The 20044-nt window shown below is 40.5% G+C and overlaps 1 protein-coding gene across 3 annotated transcripts in view; it reads left to right on the top strand.

Moving 5' to 3' along the window:
• The first annotated feature begins 1384 nt into the window (after positions 1-1384).
• Positions 1385-20044, top strand: part of FAM135A (family with sequence similarity 135 member A) — an 87015-nt gene continuing 68355 nt past the window's right edge. Inside the window, exons 1-3 of one of the 3 annotated variants that reach the window (XR_012586325.1) lie at positions 1385-1448; positions 11589-11674; positions 15346-15466. Coding sequence is in view for 2 of the 3 variants with exons in the window: in XM_074581442.1 (XP_074437543.1) it covers positions 15390-15466 (77 nt within the window). In the remaining variant the exon portion in view is untranslated. The remainder of the gene's footprint in view (positions 1449-11588; positions 11675-15345; positions 15467-20044) is intronic. The other 2 variants (XM_074581442.1, XM_074581443.1) reach the window with 2 other exon arrangements.

The following is a 20044-nucleotide window of genomic DNA, read 5'->3' as shown; positions in this document are numbered from 1 at the left end:
CAAGCACGGAGCGATGTGAAAAATCAAGATCCATCTCTCTTTCTAGTGTTTCCTGTTGACTTTGCTAGTCAGTTCCCCACCAAGGAAGACTCTGGCAAGTTCTAGTGGACTTGATTGTTGTGGTTTTAAGATGTGAACACCCAGTGACAGGATGTTTCCATCAGCATCTCACTCTCACCAGGTTAGGGTCTGATGTTTTGGTGCGAGCTTCTCTTTGAGGGTGCTGGAAGTGGTTAGGATGGGATAGGTGTGCCTAGGCCATCTGGCTGGCTGTCGAGGTGGACAGGAAAGCAAATGCTGGCAGAAGGGCGAAGCAGATTACTGTGGTTTGAACTACTGCAGGTAGTAGATAGGGGAGCCCTGTCTGTAACGCTGACTCTTGTGCTGTTGTTTTTTTATTTCTTTGAAGAGAACCTAGATATCTATATCAGTCTACCTAAATGTTTATTCATGTAGTGCTGGGACTTCTGGTGCCTGTGTCTCTCTGCCGGCCTGGGCGCTGTCCTGAACAGATGTGAAAGTTAAACTGGTATCAAAGATGGACCTCAGCATGAGAATTATAATAAAAGGTTGTAGATTCTTGTTACTGTTGACTTTGTTTCAGTGTTTGAAGTTGTTGTTGATACGTACCGGTGCTTCTCACCCTTGCCTGGTAAATGATTCATTTTATGCTTTGTGTCTTCTGTCTTGAAATTCTTTTGTTCCTTTTCTGTCCCCAGTCCCTATGGGGTTGGCTTGGCAGAATATACCCTCCTGTTAATCGAGGTGGAAGAGTTGCATTTTTGTTGTGTGGGGTTCCCCCCTCCCCTTTTCCTCTCCGTGGAAAAATACGGTCTTGCTAGTGCTTTAATTGTTTTCATGGCAGGATAGATGAGTAGCATCTGTGTATTGACCAGCGATTGTTGATGATGGATATTTGTTTTGCCAGCCTGCTGTTGTATGTCAGGTACCTCTGACAGGCCATTGGCTCAGAGAGCATGTAGCCAAAATAGGTATCCATGTTAAGTAAAACAATTCAATTTCTTTTTTGCTTAAACTATGAGCATAACTTACAGTTTCCTGAATTGTGAATTATTTGATCTTGCATTCATTTTTCCCTCCTTGTGAAAAAGCTTGGAAAATGCAATACTTCTTTTTGAAATTAAAAGTTTGTTTATATAGCAACCTTCAAATGCTTTTATGTAGGATATAGGATCCTATATAGGAACCTTCAAGACTGACTGTTTTAAATCGGGAGCAAGAGACTGGGTTTGATTGGTTAAATCCACTAAAAAGCCACTTTTTCTTCTCCCTGTGAGCTTGCTACAGTCAGACGGTGTTTCTGAATAAATGCTACTTCTGTGTTTTTCTGCCACAGCTAGGCAAAACAGTAAAGTACATCCTTACGTTCTGTCGACATTCATGCACTGTATGTTTTCTGCGTGGCAAGACACGTGCTTTTACGTTTGGTAAGCATCTGCTGATTTTGGCCTACTCCAGCATTTTACTAAGCATGTTTTGATCACGTTCATTCATGGGCTATATCTCATGAAGAACTGTGTATAGAAAACTACGTCAGTGTAGAAGCATGAACACAGCAGTTAAATATTTATGCATTCATTTCTAGCAAAAGCAGTTGGTATGTTGGTAATGCAGTGCTGCTGATATTTGTAGAAGTCTGTCGTACAAATTGTCTTCCTCAAAGAACAATACATGGAACATTTGTGGTAACAAGAGTATACAACAAAGTGTATACAAGAAAAAAAGTCTGAAAGAGAGGAAATAAGTTTGCCATAGTTTGGGGTCAAGAGAAGTCAGGTGAGCAAATTGTGTTTACTTCAAGCAGGAAATTGGTGACAGCACTATTCTTGGAAAGAACAGGCAGAGAAATAAGGAACAGAATGAAACCTCGCAGAGTTCAACTTACAAGCAGAACAAAAGTTGAGAACGCTAAAGCGGATTGATACGACATCAGTTCTATTTGTCATTAGGTGGTTTCAGTGCTGTCTTCTTTTTATTAATGGATTTTCTTCAGAGGTTTTGGAACTGGAAACATTTTCGGTGCTAAGAATCTTGAACTTTATATTTTGCAAGGAATTTTATCGGAAACAAGATATGAGGTCTCCTTTATCAATTTTTCTTACTAAAAATAAATTTAAAATTTCCTCATTTCTGCATTGCATGACTTATATCAGGAATACTGAAAACATATACTTTTTACTATTTTTAATTTTCCAGTGGAAAGTTAAACATTTGTTATGTCTAATACTATACAAGTATACATATATATATATACACATACACATATATATATATGTATGCATATAGTTTGCTGAATCTCAGTTATGAAATAAATCACAAACCTCTGCACACCACACCCCCAAATTCTTAGAATGTAGAAGAAAAAAATCTACAGCATTTATCAGTTGTGCAGGAAGCCTTACCTTTGACTTTTGACATTTTGAAATAATAAGCTGTCTTGTTTTTCAGATCTAGCTCTGCTTACTATAATCACAACCTTGTTCACGTGTTGTAACCGCGTGAATCTATCCCTGTTAGCAATCATGACATGGGTCATTCATTACCTGTTGTGTACAGGATGTCAAGCTAGATGAGCATAAGATGCTTTCTGGCTATAAAACCCCCTAAATTATCTTTATGCTTTAAATGATTTTCTAAAGTTAATAAGCAAGGTTTCCCTTTAAATTTTGGTATCAGAACGGCTTGCAGTATATCTTTTATCTTCTTTCTGTTTAAACTCACAAGAGAAATCTAATAGTATTTCCTTCTCTGCAGGTTTAAGAAGTATTATTCAAAGAAACTGTACTTTCTTCCCAGGCTGTCAGTTCAGTCGTCACTTGAGGATTTTTCTGCATAATGATTGTATATTTCCATGTAAAAAAGAACTGCAACTAAATAGTGTTGTTAATGCTGCTGTCTTTTAGTAGTAGAGGTATTTGCTTATCTAGTACTTTTAAACTACAGTATATATTGCTTGCCTGCCTATTTATATGTGGCCCATCTAGCTTTCTATAAATGCATACCTTTTTTTTAAAAAAGATTTTCTGAATTTTATGGGCAAATTCTGAGATGAAGCAAGCTATCAGGTAATTCTGGGACCTATGGTTTCATGCACTTCTGACCTTAAACCTCTCACCTCAGTGAAATAATTTAGGTCTAAATATGCCAAGGTATTGAGGATATTTGAAGTGCCAAAACAATGAGGCATAGATAGTAGAAAACATACATTTTACTGCTTTACATGTAAAACAGCATAGAGGAAAAAACCTTGTAACAGTTGAGGTCAGTACTAGACCTAAAGGTGGAAGTCAAAACTTAAATCTCCAAGTTTGTGGCCATTCTGTCAGGCTGGACTTCTTTTTCTAATGCAAGCCCTTGCTGCTGCAAGGAGGTCTACTTAAACTCCTAAACCCATTGGGTTTTACCTGCTGCCGATTTTACTTTGCATATTCTTAAGAATATGTGGAAAGTACATTGTATGGCTCTGAAATTAATTTGAATGTCAGCTGATGTGACAAACGTTTGGTCTGAATTTGGGTTGTTGACTAGAGACTCCAACAGATGTGTACCTGCCTTTTGACTGATTAAATGTGTAAAAGCTGATGGAGTTTAGATGAAAAGATGAATTTCCATGGCTGGTCAGTGTGGTCAGCTGTCGGTTTGTCCTTCTCAGGTAGGACAAGAGGGAACAAGGACCTGTTTGAAAACAAAACAGCTACATTGTTGGCAGGCTAGGGAAAACATCTGATGGCTTTGGTTCACAGTTGCTGGGTCTTTTTCCCCTGGATGCGTTATGTTGTATTTAATAGGTGGTTTTGCTTGTTCTAGTTGTAGCACATTTGAAAGCAGCATATAAGGGATTTAATGATTACAAAACGTTTGTACAAGAATTTCTGAAAAAATATGACAAGTAAATTGTAGGAGAAAAGGAGTGAACAAAAACTGTTCCATATAAAACAGTAAAAAATTGTTGAAATAACACTGGTGACAGTTCAAGCTAATTCAAAAATCAGTTTACTGCTTTGTTTTGATGTAACCCTTCAAGTCTACCTGTTGAAACTACTGAAGGTGATCATTAGACTTGTTTTATTTTGAGTGTGTCATTTTGGAAACAGAGCTATGCCGTTTTAAGTTTGTGTCAGTCTTTTTGGCAGCTTCTCACGCGGCAGCAGCGTTGCTCTGTCAGTTAAATGCCATGCAGAGAGGGGGAGGTAGGAGGGGCATAAGGCCTTCAAGACGCAAAATAAACAGAAGCAAAACTTGAATATGAGAAGGCTGTTGTATTTGCCTGTTTAGTAGGGACTCTTTTAAGTAACTTTCATTTTGGCACTGTAGTGAGGGGGGAAGCAATGCCAGTACTGAGAGGGCTGCAGCTGGTGGGGCTGCGGTGGGCAGGCTGCGGTGACCAGGGTGGCCGTGTCCCTCTCTTCCTCCATGACAGGGAGTGGAAGAGCCCTTCTTCAGCAAAAATGGTTCCGGTCCCCTGACACCAGGTCTGTCGGATGGTAACTCTGTGAGCAGAGCGTGTTTCTGGGCCTGTTGGGACAAAGCTGCTGGAAGCTGCTCGGCTTTCCAAGCCTCCCATGCCTCCTTCAGGAAAGAAATATCCCAGGTCCAGGTTGAAGCTAGGCCTGTGAGGAGGGAACGGGATGTGCCGTGCTGAGCAGGGGAGAGGTTGGGCTGGCTCTTGGGCTCTGGGTCTGTGTCCTTCCCTAGGGGTAGGAGAGTACTGTCTCCTTCCTCTTCGAACTTTTGAAGTGAATATGGGACGGAATGGAGGGTGTTTCGCCTCAGGAATGGCCGTGGGAAGGGGCAGTTGCTCTCGCCCTGCCGCTTGAACCTCTCTGCTTTGCTGGGCCCAGGCCGTGGCTTAAGGAGCCGGGCGCGCTGAGGGCAGAGCCGGCCAGAGGAACCGCTGCATCCTGCTGCCCCTCTCCTTCCCTTCCCCATCGCTGCTGTGGCACTACTATTTGTGGAGCTGTGCTTTGAAACAGGATAAGGAAGCGATCTGATCAAGCCCTGCAAAAATAGATGATTCTAAAACGGTAACTAATTCATTTTAAAATGCTGTCCCATGAGCACTGTGTTGGCAGTGTTGCGGGGGCGATGTATGGATGCTGTGAAGATGGGAATGAGCACCTGGGGCAGAAACTTCTGAAGCTGTTGCTGGTGTGAAAGACCTCGTGTAGTTTCATGAGCAAAGTTCGCTTAAATTCTTGCCATGCCCTTGCTCACGTCTTCAGGGTTAGATGTTAATATTGGCGTACTCTTTCAGAGGTATCAGTGCAGCTGTTTGTGGAGCTGTGCTGTATTTAAGTGAGTGAAATGTTGTGGTTTGCATAAAAAAACCAAACCCCAAAAACTTACAAACTAGCCTTCAAAATACTTGTAAAGGTTTGTTTTGGCGGTGGTGGCTTTTTTTGCGCCCCACAACTGCCGGCACAATTGCAGAGATGGCTGTTTGTGGGGTGGGTGGGAGCAAGCCTCCAAGGGTAGGAGAGAGAAATCCTTTAAAGACTTTTCCGCTGAGAATACATAATGTGCTATTTTCTCATGGTGCTTGCTGGCATCCATTCTTCCTGTGCTGAGTTCTGCTCGATTTGTTGAGGCTGCCATCACAGTTGTCCATCACTGCTGATCATTGTTGTCTTTACTTGACACTTGTTTCTTCAGAAACTTCTTTTGCCGAGCATTTGTTGATCAAAAAGCACACACAGTGCTCTATGTACTGTGTTTAGTCCCTTCTTTTCTAAAGCAGATAAAGGAAAGCAGGGAGTGATTTAATTTTATTTTGTGCTTGTTTATTTGGATGTTTTGGGGTTTTTTGTCGATTTGGTTTGTTGGTTTGGTTTTTTGTTGATTTTTTTGATGCTGGTAGGCTGTTAGGTCAGATCTGGTTTGCTCTAGGCTTCAATGGTTGAAAAGAGAGTGGGGGACATCAAGGACAGAGTATTAAAATCCAGTCCTTGACTTGTTTTGGTAATAGCTAAGTAAACTTAGAAGGTTACACATGTTTCAACTTAGTGCTCTTAGATTTGGAGGTGAGCACCAAATAAGTTGCTGGAGATGCCACCTGAGGTTGCAGAGAAAAGTATGGCTCTTCCTCTGCTGGTCAATATGAAGATAAACAAGGAGCGAGAGCTTAAAGTCTTACTCCAAACCAACATGTAGATGTTTGTTTGCTACAGTATGTTTTTGAAAAGCTTTAATGCACATTCTGAAATACTTTTCCATGACCATGTTAGGTTGTTGCTTGCAACGGCAGACTGCTTAATGGTCCCTCAGCTTTATGTTTGTATCACACAACTGTAACTAAATTGCACTTCGTACTAGAATAGTATGGATTTGGCTGTAAAATTAATGCACGTTTAGTGTAACAGAAGAGTTGCAGGGAGGCTCTGAGAAGACCTGTGGTCAGAAAATCATTAACAAAGGAAGAACAAAATAATAATCTATGACATTTCTCTGGAGGGTATAGAATAAAGGCAGTGGACAGAAATTGTAAGAAGATGAAAACAATATTTTATATTTCCAGAGTTTTTAGATTTTTGCATCGAAAGTCAAAGAATCAAACTTTTAACCTGAATTTATGTGCTATAATGCTCATCTCAAATTGTTGTGTTAAAATGGTAGGAAGCTGGAAGCCAAACCACAAGGAAAAAAAGGGAAATCAAGAAATATATTTTTAAAGATGTAGTACTGTAAAGCCAGCCCCAAATCCACTGACTTTATATTAGGTTATTAACATTAGGTGATGAAAAATAAAATAGGCTTTGATACAGTACTTACATGTGTTTCTAAAATAACTCATATCTGTACCAAAGTGCTAGCAGAGTCGCTGTTTTTCCATGTTGGCCCATCCAGCCTATCACCACAGATGATATTAGTGTAGGAACTACCAAGGAAGTGGTTTTGTGACCACTGATCCAGGATCAGATTTACTATCATATTATCTCCTAATGTAACTTTGATCAAGCAGGCAAGCTATCACATTTCTTAAGTTAATAAGAGTACACAGTATATCATTTGCGCTGACTTAATGCCGACTGTGGGAGGAAAGACAGTAACTATTTGGCATAAAGGCTTCCAATACAAAATCAGCCTGTCGAGTCTAAACAGTATTTACTGTCTTTTCAAACCATGACCTCACAGCAGATATTGGAACAATGACTCAACTCGGTAAATTGTGCTCTGTTTTATTTACAGAAGACAATAATATGGAATTATTACCTATTAAAATAATTTACTGAGCATGTGTACAGTTAGATTTATTTTTCATTTCTCTTGAAATCAAAGCTTCATTTTTTTGACTATAAGTTTGCTTGGGGTGAGGAAGAAGTTGCAACAACTTTCTTCTGGGCGCTCTTCTGATTCATAAAGTGTAGCGGAGTAATGACATTAACAGTCATTGCAGACATTTTAATGCCAGATTAATCCATCCATGTGAGAGTTATTTTTTATTTAATGGCATTGCTTGGGGCATGGAATTCGAAGAGATACCGCTTTCTTCCTTTGTGTAAGTAGGAAAATGAAGTATGTTTTAAGTACACTAAAATAGACCCTTAATATTTTATGAAGAATCTGTTCAGTTGGGCAGAATCAATCAGTAAGCTTTCCTCTCCTACTTTATTCTTTCTTACATAGTGCATCCTTCATAAATTCTTGAGATTATGAGAAGGTGAATGTATTAAGCTGTGCAATTTGTTCTTTAAGCCGAAATACTACAGCTTGCAATTTATGTTTTTTCTCAGTTTACTGTAAGATCATTATATGCTTTTAATGTAAAGTTCCAGAAGACTTTTAATTAAGTACTTAGAGTAAGCACTTGATTTTTCTTTTTCCCCTGTATTGCTCTTCTGAATAGATTGTTAGGAAAAGATAGATTGATTGCATTAATTGAAAATTACAAGCAAAGTAATTAATTGATTTACAGATGTATTTCTGGATACATTACTTCTGCTTTAGTTAGAGGTATTTATCTTTATTTTCATCACTGTTGTTAAGGTAGCTTGATGGTGAATGGGCAGTTTAACTGCTGGTACACACTGTCCGCTCCCCTTGCTTCTTAAGCATGAGGGTATAGTAGTATTTGGTTCCTTTTTTCTTACCCAGACGGTGCACAGGACCAAAGCGGGACAAAGGGCTGGCTTAATGTGGTAGCACATATCCTGAGCTGCCACTGCTTTTCATGAAAATGCTGCATTTTGCTGGTTCTGACTCAAAGGCAGCCACATTTGTGCCAGTTATTTCATACCCTTTTAATCATAACTTTTAAAATGTGGGTTTTCTTTTTAGGGGAAGTCTTTGTAAAAGGCAAACAAAAAACATTCAGTTTCGTTTGTTCATGTTCTGTTTCCTCTTTCTTCACAAATTACTGTTGAAACCATTGCTCAGTTCAGCTTCATGTGGAAGAGGAGAAGGGCTCACAGAGTGTTTAGTGTAAATTGGTGGCTGAAGAGAAGTTAGTGCCCTTACTGGGAGAAAAAATACAGAAGCTGGCTAGCATGGGGTCTGTTTTTCAGCAGCTGGCCAGTTGCTGTGGATATAGCTTCATCGTACCTGTGGGATGTGTGATCTTTTGCCTGGTCAAGGGGCCATGAAAGGTAGGGGGTTGTCCTGGTGGAGGCAGAAGGACACATCGCTAGGAAAGCAAGCTCTTAACTGTGCTGCTCACAGAACTTTTCATATTAAACTTTTTAATGAAGAAGCTTAGAAATAACATCATGTCATTTGTCAGACAGACAAAGACCAATGCTAGGATAGAAGGGAATAAGCCTAATAAATGTTCAAGATGAATTACTGTATCACATACATGATCTATTAATAGGGGAGAAGAAAAGAAATAAATGCAACGTATTAATGACTTCGATGCTCAGTGGGAATAATCAAGTTGTCAGCTCAAAGTAGTGTGTTGTTTTTATCAGTGTGCTGCACAGAGCACCAGATATTGGTGCTAAGTTTAAAGCAAAAAGTAGGAAAATTTGAATTTTAATGCTTGATTAAGCTGGTTGTTTATCTAGCCCGTTAAAATGTCATAGATATCTTGCATTAGCTTTTTTAGAAATGGTGAAACAAACCTTGTAATGGCTGTCTGGGAAGTAATCTAGGCTTAGAGAACCAGGCAAGAAGAAAATTGTAATAGTTGGGTTTTGCCCTGAGCCCATGAAATTAGGTCATTGTTTAACTATATTTAAGTAACTGTGGTTATTTACATTCATATAATTATTTATAACTGTGAAGCTTTAAAAATAATTTATGAATAAATCCTGATATTAAGCAGGATTCTGTTGCCTTCTCCTGAGTGATAGTAATGTTTCCCTTTAAAAATTGGGATAATGAATTGAATAAGGTCTCCTAGATACCGCCACTTAAGAGGTTTTTGTTTGTTTCCTTGTTTTACGACATGATGATTATGCAGTCCAAAATAAAATTAGCCTTTCTTTTCTACCCCCTCACCTTTTTAATTGCAGAGAGCCAGGGTTTATTTGTAGTGCTGGGAAGCTCTAGTCTTCAACCAGAACACTGTGATACCTGGTGCTGCACAGCTGCAAAAGGATTTCAAAGGAGGACAAGAGGGTTATGCTGGAGTCCAGGCTCTCTCTGCAGGGGATGCAGAGAGAGAGGTGAAGTGATCAAAATAACAGGCTGGTTCTTTGCAGCACCATGCTGAACTAATACATGCAGTGAATTATGCTTTTTCAGCCTCACAGTAATTAAAACAAAAAAGGATATTAGCTTGGATGGGTTTTTGCTGTATGGATAGATGGGACATGTTTCTAATCACATGCAGAAAAATTTGGCAGGTCTTGTGCACAGTCTTGCCAAAGTCTATGAGAACCCAGAGAAAACTAAATGAAAAATACCGTCTAGGTTTACAGTCAGATTGTGCTATTGTGCATGCTTAGAAAGTAGGTATTAGGTATAGCCGTGCAGGTCAAGTCAAGAACTCTTTTTTTTGCTAGATTGAGTTTCAGGTGAAGACCGTGTCCAAGAAACGGCTAAAATTGGAATTGAAGACAGTTCTCAGGTGGGGGGACAAACCTGTGAGTCATCAGCACAGAGATAGATGATGGCTGAATTTGTGTTGGCAGGTGCTTGGATCTCTGAGCATAACGGAGAAAAGGATGGGGAAAAAAGGTCAGGGATGGAGGTGTACAAAGCTCCTGCAGCAACGTAGAAGAAAAAAATTATCTGAAGACTGTTAAATGAGCAGCTAGAAGAAAACTGAAGGAAAATAAACATTTTGTTTTATTTTCATTTGTAGTATTCTGTATTTTTGCTTTTGACTTCCACTGAATATAAAATATTAGATCTAAGGCTAGAACAATTTCAAGTATTTAGGACTTTGTGTGTTTTCTCTCGCTCTTAAAAAATAACTTAGCCCTTTTAAAAAGAGAACTGGTGTAACACAGGTTGTATTGCATTGTTGAACAAATGGAATAAATGTCGGTGCCATTTTGATGCGGCGTTATGGTATCAGGATTTTACTGCGGCATAATAGATAATTTGTGGTATCAAAGATATAATATCACACATGACACGCACAAGTGATTTCTATTTTAAAAAATTTCAGATAATGTGGGTTTTGATGCTTTGCTTTCTCTGTTTTCTTCTCTGAACCTAAGGCAAAACTAGTTTCACAGCTTGCCTGCACAAGCTGTGATAGGTTTTGTGTTTTTATTTGTCTTAAACATACCTACAGAAAAGATGCAAAGTTCATCTAAGAAGAGATAACTAAGCTTTCTCTTCTCTTTATGTCCTAAATGTACAGGTCATCAGATAAAAGGGAGACTTCGGTAATTTTTTAGGGTATTTTTTAAAATACCCTAATACTTTAGGAATACAGGGGAGATAGACTGATTCTTAACAATTTTAAGGTAGTGGTTTAGCAGGGGCTTCAAGGAGAGCTTCAGAATATTAGATTGCATTGACCTACCTGTAACGTTTGCTCTAAGAAAGTGGGTTCTTGGTCTTAGGGCTCTCAGCCTTGTCCCCTGAATTTTGTCTCCTGAGTCTTCTGAGGAGAAGGGACACAAAATTTACCAGGACAATTTCATCTGACCTATTCTTGTAAGTTGTCTCCTCCCTGGTAGCTATGTAGGACTGTGTGGGGGCATGAGCTGTATGTGATGACTCAAGACAGAATATCCTCCTACTTTCTCAATGCTACGTTGCTGCTGGTGAGCTGAGAGTCTCTCTGGAGATCGGGGAGGCTGTGGGGCGGTTGGGGGCGTACCGGGGTCCTCTGGGAGCTGGATTTCAGAGTTCCGTGGTGAAGACAGGGATAGTTTGGCTGAACATGGCAAGTCAGCTTTGCCAGAGCATGGGCTTCACAAGAAGTTTTATTTTTTTATTTTATTTTGGAAAAATAAGTGTCAGACTGCTACACCTGCAGAAAGCCGAAAACTGCAGTGCAGGAACTGAGGGCAGATTGGAGAATGCTGGTAGGCGGAACATGTATGATTATTGGAGGGGACATGATAGGGGCTGTTACGGGACACAGGAAAAGAGAATAAAAAACATGAGTACGGAAAAATTCTGGAGATATTGCTCTTAGTAAAACATTTTTTTGTTTGTTTGTTTTTTAGTTCAAGCAGTATGTTTTTGACAGCAATAGTGAAGAACTGGAAGATTGGTTAATTAACATACTAAAATGGAGTATCTACCAGTGGAGGTAAGACATTCTTTGAACATATATGGGGTTTTTTTCTTAGCATTGTCTTACAGTTCCCAATACAAGTAGCTAGATTAATGGCACTATTACATAAGCATTGCACTGAGAACAAAGCTGGTTTAGGAGGTTTCTGTACACCTCCATCTGTCTTTTCATTGCACTTGCAGGTGCTCTGATGCAGCTGCTCTAAAGTATCACTAAAACGATCAATTTAGAAAAAAACAGAATCAAGAAGCCCTTTTTCCTTCTGATGGTCTTTTAAAATCTGATATCCTGTGATCCATTTTGTGTTGCGGCCTCAGAAAAGATTAGTTTGGATAACTAAATAAGTGCTGAGCTAGTGTGGGGACAGCCTGGACTGGCCAGGATATGTAGGAGATTTTCCAACTTAAGAAAATAAATAAACCCCCGTAATTGTGAAGGGAAGTAAAGTTTTGGCCCTCAGTATAGGATCAATTGGCTTTAACTGACTTTTTAACTATTGGAGACGTTCAGTCTCAGTGGTTAAATAATTTTGAGTATTGAAATGCTGTTTTGATTGTAAGTGCTAAGTAGCTACCAAAGGTTATGAAACCCTCTGTTTGTTCTAACCTGTGTGTTAGGATACACTTCTTATGTATTATCAGGTCTTCTGATACATGTGTGTGTGCTGCATTAAGCTCTGTTGCACGTATATAGAGAGCTCCTACCGAAGGATTCTTCTGCTTCTTACAGGCAGACAGAACAAACGTGCAGTTCAATAGCGTGGTTTCCAAGTGCTAATTATATGCTATAAAATACACCAATAAACTCATTAAGTGTTAAAATGAGTTGTGGACATTTAATGTCATTGAAATTAGTGAAGATTAGCTGTACATTTGAATGGTATCTATAAAAACGAAATACTTTACGTGAGTTTAACTTTTTTGTTGGCTTTTGTATGGTTAGCAAACGAAAATTAAAGACATTGTCTAAGTTTGAGTTTATCCTTTAAAATATTTAATCTCTGCACAACACTTTCTATTATATAGTTCAAAGAACACTGCTTTCCTTTGCAGTGATGTGAAAGACTTTGACAGAAAATAGTGGTTTGGTTTATGTCAGCTCAGGGCAGTGAATGCTCCCCTTCTCCCAGGTTAGAGTGCACGTGGAACAAGCTGATGCTTGGCAAAAAAAAAAGCCATCCTCAAAGCTCAGCTGATAGACTGCAGTCCCCGGTACCTGCGGTGGCATGCAGCATTGCTTTCTGGATGCACAGTTTTGTGAACTGTGGCTTGGTATTTCTTAGTGGTTTTGCAGTTGATACTGGAGCAAGGCATGGGTGCCAGTTCTCAAAATACTGTTGGTGGCTGAGTGAGGGCTGTATTACTGGATTAAAACATGTGGCACTGTGTTTGCTGGACCCTGTGTTCCGTCTGCAGGGGTTGCCTGCCCAGGCAATTTTTAGTGGGCTGGCTGGGGATGCTAAGTCAGCCGGACTGAGGAGGGAGGGAGTAGCCCCAGCTGGAGCCGTGTTAGACACAATAGAAATACCACAAGTTCACTGGACAGCCCTTTTGGCAGTAATGCAAGATGTTGCTCTCTTAGCTTTTTTGTTGAATTAACTCATTTATAAAATGGACCTTCAAACTTGTCTAATTGCACTAGTTCTGGATTGTTATGAATTTTCCTATTGGGGAATTAACGGACCCTGAAGCACTTGGAAGTGACTGCTTGGCCCAACAGCTCCTGCAGGAACATTTTCCCTTCTTTTAGTGGAGGCAAACTGTTCAGGGACGTAGACAGTGCCGCTCATTGTGCTGGGGAGTCAGAGGCGTGCAATGGCTTCCTCCCTTGAAAGTGTGGTTTCATCAAAATGCAAGCTGGATGAGACTGCCCCATGGCATCCTTTGTCTAAGTCCTTTTGCTTTTTCCTGAGTGTTTTAAAGTGAGCTCCTTTCTAAGGTATTGAACAGTTTCATCGCAGGTTTTATGCACATACCGCAAGGTTTGTTGCCTAGCGGCAAAGGGTCATGGCAGATCTGGGATCTCTGTGTCTCTGCTCAGTGGCAGGTCAGGTTCCATTTGCAGAAGATATGCTTGTGTCATGGTAGGTGAGGCACATGTGATAACGCAGTATGGTAACCCCAGAAGATCAGTGTAGAACTTCTTGATTCTAGCTTTAAAGACCACTGAGGACATCCCTACACAATCCTATAGACAAAGCAGTGGAAGAGGGAATTGTCCTAGCGCTGCATACTGTAGCAAAACTTGCGACATCATTCAATTAATCTGTTGAAGTCCCTTGATTGAAATTTGAATGAACACAGGATTTTTAGACAAGCTGGACTAATTGCATCATCTAGATGCTGTAGTTCTGATCTTGCAGTAAGGACCCTTGATCTGAGTTCTTCATATTCAATTCAGCTTCAGAAGCAAAATTCCTCTTTCACTGTCCTCTGTTACTTCAGTAACATACTGTTTCTGTATTTTTGTAAAGTGCATGCATAGTCCTTGTATTGGCTGTTAAACCAAGGTCAGAATTAACTTCTTGTTTATAGTTAAAAATCTAGACCTGTGCTGTGGTGCTTGACGCCTTCCAGCTCCTCTAGAGTGGATACAGAAAGGTAAATCTTATCTTGAGTCATATGCCAAGATAATTTAGTTGGTAGGCTAGAGGCAGCCCATAAAGGTACCTTTGGTTTCAGGTGACTGATAGCCGCTGTGGCAATGACTTTTCTTTTTTGCCAGCTACTCTGTTTCAGTCTCAGTAGTGCAAACACCCAAATGCATGTTCAAAATTTTAGAAACAAAAAAAAACCCCATAATCCATTCAAGCTCCAGCCAGGCTAGCTTTTTTTTTTACGTTTACTGCTTGCGTGTTAGACCCAGAAGATGGACTAATGTGCGTGAAAGGTAGTCTGATCTAGATTTTTTGGTTGGTTTGTTCCTCAAAGAAGACAGTGCTTGCAGGAACTGGGAAATTTGATGACAAGTGTTTGCAGAAAAGTGTAGTCTATTTTATTAATCCAGTTGATAGCGTTGAAGGAAAACCAGTAGAACTCATTAAAACCTGTAGGATTTTAATTTAAGTATCAGCAGGCAGTTTTAAATTAGCAGAAAGGTGCCAGTCTGTGGCTGCGAAGAAGACAGTGAGAATTAACACATTACTACTAACAAAGATTGACTAAAAATGGGCACGTTGTGCTCCTTGATTCCTGCCTTCCCTCTAGAAGCTCTCCATCTAAAGCCCTACGTGCCCTGGTCAAACACTTTCTCTGCACAGTTGGACCACACTGTAATTCAGCTGTCCCCGTCCTCATGTCAGAGTTGAGGCACTGCTAGATGCATGGTCATTCTGCTTCAACAAGGGCTGGAAGCAGACCATGCTCTTTTTCTCCTTGTTGGCAGTATTTTTCCCCTCTCTGCAGCCAAGAACCGGAGCAGAGCTGCAGTATGGAGGTATCAGTAAGTGCCAGGTTTGTATTATGCTGATGGTGTGCTGTGATACTTCTCTGATAACAGTTGATTCCTTCACAACAAAGAGAAGTTACTGTGGGCAGGATTTGGTACATCCTGTATTCTTGTTTACCCAGGACATGTATATCTAAGGAAGCTGTGCAAAATTGTACATAGCGTTGTCCTTTTTAAGGACCATATAGTCATTATCCCCAGCTTGTGTTCTAAAAAGTTTGTTTTCTGTTTGTTTTCAGTAACTAAGGTGCTGACAAGTTTTGACTTCTTCATCCTCATAAACATGAGTGAAGTTCAGGCTATGGTAGAATTCTCCGTGGAGCTCCACAAATTCTTCAATGTGGATTTGTTTCAAAGAGGGTAGGTAGTGCATTCTTTCAAACCTTACTGTGGTGGATGGCTGATGGAAAGACCTTAATGCGTACTGTCATGTAGTGTTGCTTCATGTATTACTGACCATTTTTATAGTGATTTGAAAAATCTTTATTCCTTATTGGAAAGGCAATACTTTCTAGGAATAAAATACTCCAAATAATTTGGCCTAAAACCTAAATTGTAATAAAATGCTTTTTTTCAAATTGGAAAATAGGGAAGATCTGTAGATTTGGAGGGGAGATTGTATTCTGATCTAGGCCTTTACCCTTTCATATCTTAATTTCTGTGATGCCTTTTATTTGAAATATGGTACGTGTTTCTCTTCAATCTTTTAAAAATGTTGCTGCTGCAATTAACTTATTAATTTATCAGTTTGGCGGTGGAGAACTTCACTACCTTCTTCCTTCTCACACTGTGCTGTACCTCCACAGTTAGAGAAGGCTCCACACTGCCTCATTAGACTCTCACGACCTCCTCGTATTCCGGCTCGTCTCTGTAGAAGGCTTTTTCACATTCCTTTCATTTGATGTTACCTGATTGTCCTCAGATTACTTTCTAAGGTCGTCCTTTCCCATTGCTTCGTAGGAAATAATCCTTTGTAGCTTATTTTCGAGTGTTAAAGATTATTGGTCATCTAGCATTGTGGTACATTGCCCTTCTGTCAGTCTTCTAACAGACTGCAGTAAAAATACATGTCACTGTTGTAGTTCTTATGATGTTTGTTTTAGATAAATCTGGTTGAGGCTGTGTCAGTGTTTGCAGGCAGGGAACAATATATATCAGTGTTGATTTATGATAGCTCCTTTTTCCAAAACATTGTAAAATAACTACTTAGAAACATTTTAGTGATAAGAAGATACGTTCTAGTTTTTAACTTTGGTATAGTTCAAGGCAGGTGAAGGGGGGTTATTGTTCTTGGTAGGAATGTTTTTTTGTTTAGTTGTTTTTGTCAGGGTGAGTTGATGAAGGTAAAGTAATGGGAAAATTTCATTGTTTTGGGATGCACATAGTTCCTCCAGCTTGTACTAACCCTCTGAGGTGGCTATTTTAGGGAAGAGTGATACAAAAAACAAGTAGGATTGGGAAGTTGCTCAGGAGAAAGAGGCATAAAATACTGTTATAAAATATATCTTGGCTAGCTAGCCTCTATCTTTGCCATGTTACTGTTAATTTTCATCTATATTTTATTAAAGCTAGCTTTTCTCTAAATTTGACCTGAAGCTGGTACTGACAGAAGAGATTGCACATTATGCTTGCTACCATTTGCAGTCAAAGTATATGCAACAAACTATGTCCCCTTTTTAGGAAAAATTGTAATTTCACTCTTCATGATAAGAGGAGGATTAAGGAAGGCTTAAGAGGTCTGGCAAAACACTGAGAATATTCTAATTACTTCAACAAAAAAAGCACAGTCTGTTGAACTGTGTCCTCTTTCAATCTCTGAAATTGGTGGGGAAGGAGAAGGTAGAATATGGCAGCACGTTAACTTTAATAGAGAAGAGCCTGAAGAGAAGGAAGTCTTTTGGTTGTCTTAACCTTACAATTCAAATGATTCCTCAGAAAGGTAGTTGAGAAGCAAAGCACAGCAGTATAATTACCAGTGCTCTACTTGGCATGTTTCTTTTTAACTTACTCTTTAAAAAGCAGTAAATTTACAGGGCAAGTTCAGAGAGGTGGAATGCTGACATAATGAGAAAAATGGCATGAGTAGACATTACCTCTCTGGTTTCAAGCTAAACCTTTAACTCTGCACGTTCCCTTAGAAATCAAGGAGAGGGAGCTTCCAGAATAATTCGAAAGACTTCGAAAATTCATGTGACTATTGCAATAATTTCTGTCAATTTGGGTAAGTTTTAGTATTTTTCTACGGAACTGTCTTTGTATTTATTGGAGACAGGATGTAATATTTACATTGCTAGTGGAGCTCTTGGATGATGGGTTGAATCAGCAGAAAAGGAAATCTTTAATTTCATGGAATTATAAAATGGTTTGTGTTGGAAGGGACCTTTAAAGGTCATCTAGTCCAACCCCTCCTGCAGTGAGCTGGGACATCTTCAACTCGATCAGGCTGCTCAGAGTCCCGTCCAACCTGACTTCGAATGTTTCCAGGGATGGGGCATCTACCACCTCTCTGGGCAACCTGTGCCAGTATTTCACCACCCTCATTGTAAAAAAATTTCTTCCTTATAGCTAATTTAAATCTACCTTCTTTTAGTTTAAAGCCATTACCCCTTGTACTATCACTACAGGCCCTGCTAAAAAGTTTGTCCCCGACTTTCCTGTAGGCCCCCTTTAAGTACTGGAAGGCTGCAGTAAGGTCTCTCTGGAGGCTTCTCTTCTCCAGGCTGAACAACCACAACTCTCTCAGCCTGTCCTCACAGGAGAGGTATTGCATCCATCTGATCATTTTTGTGGCCCTCCTCTGGACCCACCTCAACAGGTCCATGTCTTTCCTATGCTGAGGGCTCCAGAGCTGGATGCAGTACTCCACGTGGGGTCTCACCAGAGCGGAGTAGAGGGGCAGAATCACCTCAGCCTGCTGGCCATGGTTCTTTTGATGCAGCCCAGGATATGGTTGGCTTTCTGGGCTGCAAGTGCACATTGTCAGCTCACATCCAGCTTTTTATCCACCGGTATGCCTAAGTCCTTCTCACAGGGCTGCTCTCAATCCCTTCATCCCCCAGCCTGTGTTGATACTGGAGATTGCCCCAGCCTGCGTGCAGGGCCCTGCACTTGGCCTTGTTGAACCTCATGAGATTCACATGGGCCCAGTTCTCAACCCTGTCCAGGTCCCTCTGGGTGGCATCCCATCCCTCAGGCTTGTGAACTGCACCACTCAGCTAGGTGTCATCTGCAAAGTTGCTGAGGTTGCACTTGATCCCACTGTCTATGTCAGTGATGAAGATATTAAACAGTGCTGGTCCCAATACAGACCCTTGAGGGGACACCACTTGTCACTGATCCCCATCTGGACATTGAGCCGCAGACCGCCACTCTCTGGATGCAACCATCCAGCCAATTCCTCATCCACCAAACAGTCCATCCATCAAATCCATATCTTTCCAATTTAGAGAGAACGATGTTGTGGGGCAACCGTGTCAGAGGCCTTAGAGAAGTCCAGATAGACAACATCCATAGCTCTTCCCTTGTCCACTGATGTAGTCACTCCATAGGAGGCCACTAGGTTGGTCAGGCAGGACTTGCCTGTCCTCCATGTACCTTATTATAGCTTCTAGGAGTATCTGTTCCATGATCTTCCCAGGCACAGAGGTGAGGCTGACAGGTCAGTAGTTCCCAGGGTCCTCCTTTCTATGCTTTTTAAAAGTCAGTGCAATGTTTCCCTTCTTTTCCAGTCACCAGGGACTTCACCTGACTGCCATGACTTTTCAAATATCAGGGAGAGAGGCTTGGCTACTACATAAGGCAGTTCCCTCAGGACTCTGGTGTGCATCTCATCAGGTCTCATAGACTTCTGTATGTTCAGGTTCCTCAGGTGGTCACGAACCTTATCTTCTCTTACAGCAGGAGGGACTTTGCTCCCTCAGTCACTGCCTTGTGGTACATCTACTCGAGAGGTGTGGAAGAGAGGTTGCCAGTGAAGACCGAGGCAAAAAAGTTGCTGAATACCTTAGCTTTCTACTACTCCATTGTTACCAGTTTGGCAGTCTTGCTCGTCAGGGCGGGTACCCTTTCTTTGACCTTCCTTTTCTGGCTGACGTACCTGTAGAAGCCCTTTTTATTCGTGGTGTCCCTTTCCGAGATCAGTTCCAGCTGAGCCTTGTCTTCCTGACCCCATCCCTACACAACCAGGCAGCGTCCCTGTATTCTTTCCAAGATACCCGTCCCTCTTGCCACTGCCTGTCCATCTGTTTCTTGCCCTGTAGTTTGACCAGCAGATCTTGACTCAGCCATACCAATTTCTTGCCCTCCTTTCCTGATTTCTTACACCTAGGGATCTTACACCTAGTTTCATTACTAACCTCCTATTTTTGAGCTACCATTGTGTTTAGTATGGCTTCTCTCACCAAAAGTCAGGTCTAGAATTTATTGTATTCTGGGTTTGTTTGGGATTGTGTGCGTTCAAGCCTACCCATCTTAGCATGCCTGTCTCATAGTGTTAGAAGCTTAATGACCTTCTGAATAGTGTAAAATGAAATGTTGGCTATTGTAAGTAATCACATCAAGCTCCTTCTTAAAACTGAATAGATTTTTATCCAAACTTAGTTGGAGGGTGAGTCCCGATTCTCACTCTTTTGATTGTTGGAGAAGTCATAATTTACAGCCTAAATTTCCTTCTGATCAGTTTCTGGTTGTTTGTTTTTCTTACCAGCATTGTCCTATGGTTTGAATGACTTTATCAGTCCAAGTGTTCACCCTGATGTATTTTTAGATGTCAGTCTTTTGTCTGTTGTATTAAATATGAGCTGAATCAGTTTGGTCATTTGAATTGGTGGCACATTCCGCACCCCACCTCCTATCCCCCTTTCTGTAGAGTCCACGTATCCCAATATCCAATCAAAACCATTATTACCTCTTCCTGGTTTTGTAACTACTTGAAGAAAT

Source organism: Larus michahellis, chromosome 3, assembly GCF_964199755.1.
Source record: "Larus michahellis chromosome 3, bLarMic1.1, whole genome shotgun sequence".
NCBI classification, from domain to species: domain Eukaryota; kingdom Metazoa; phylum Chordata; class Aves; order Charadriiformes; family Laridae; genus Larus; species Larus michahellis.
This window is presented reverse-complemented; position numbering and strand designations above follow the sequence as displayed.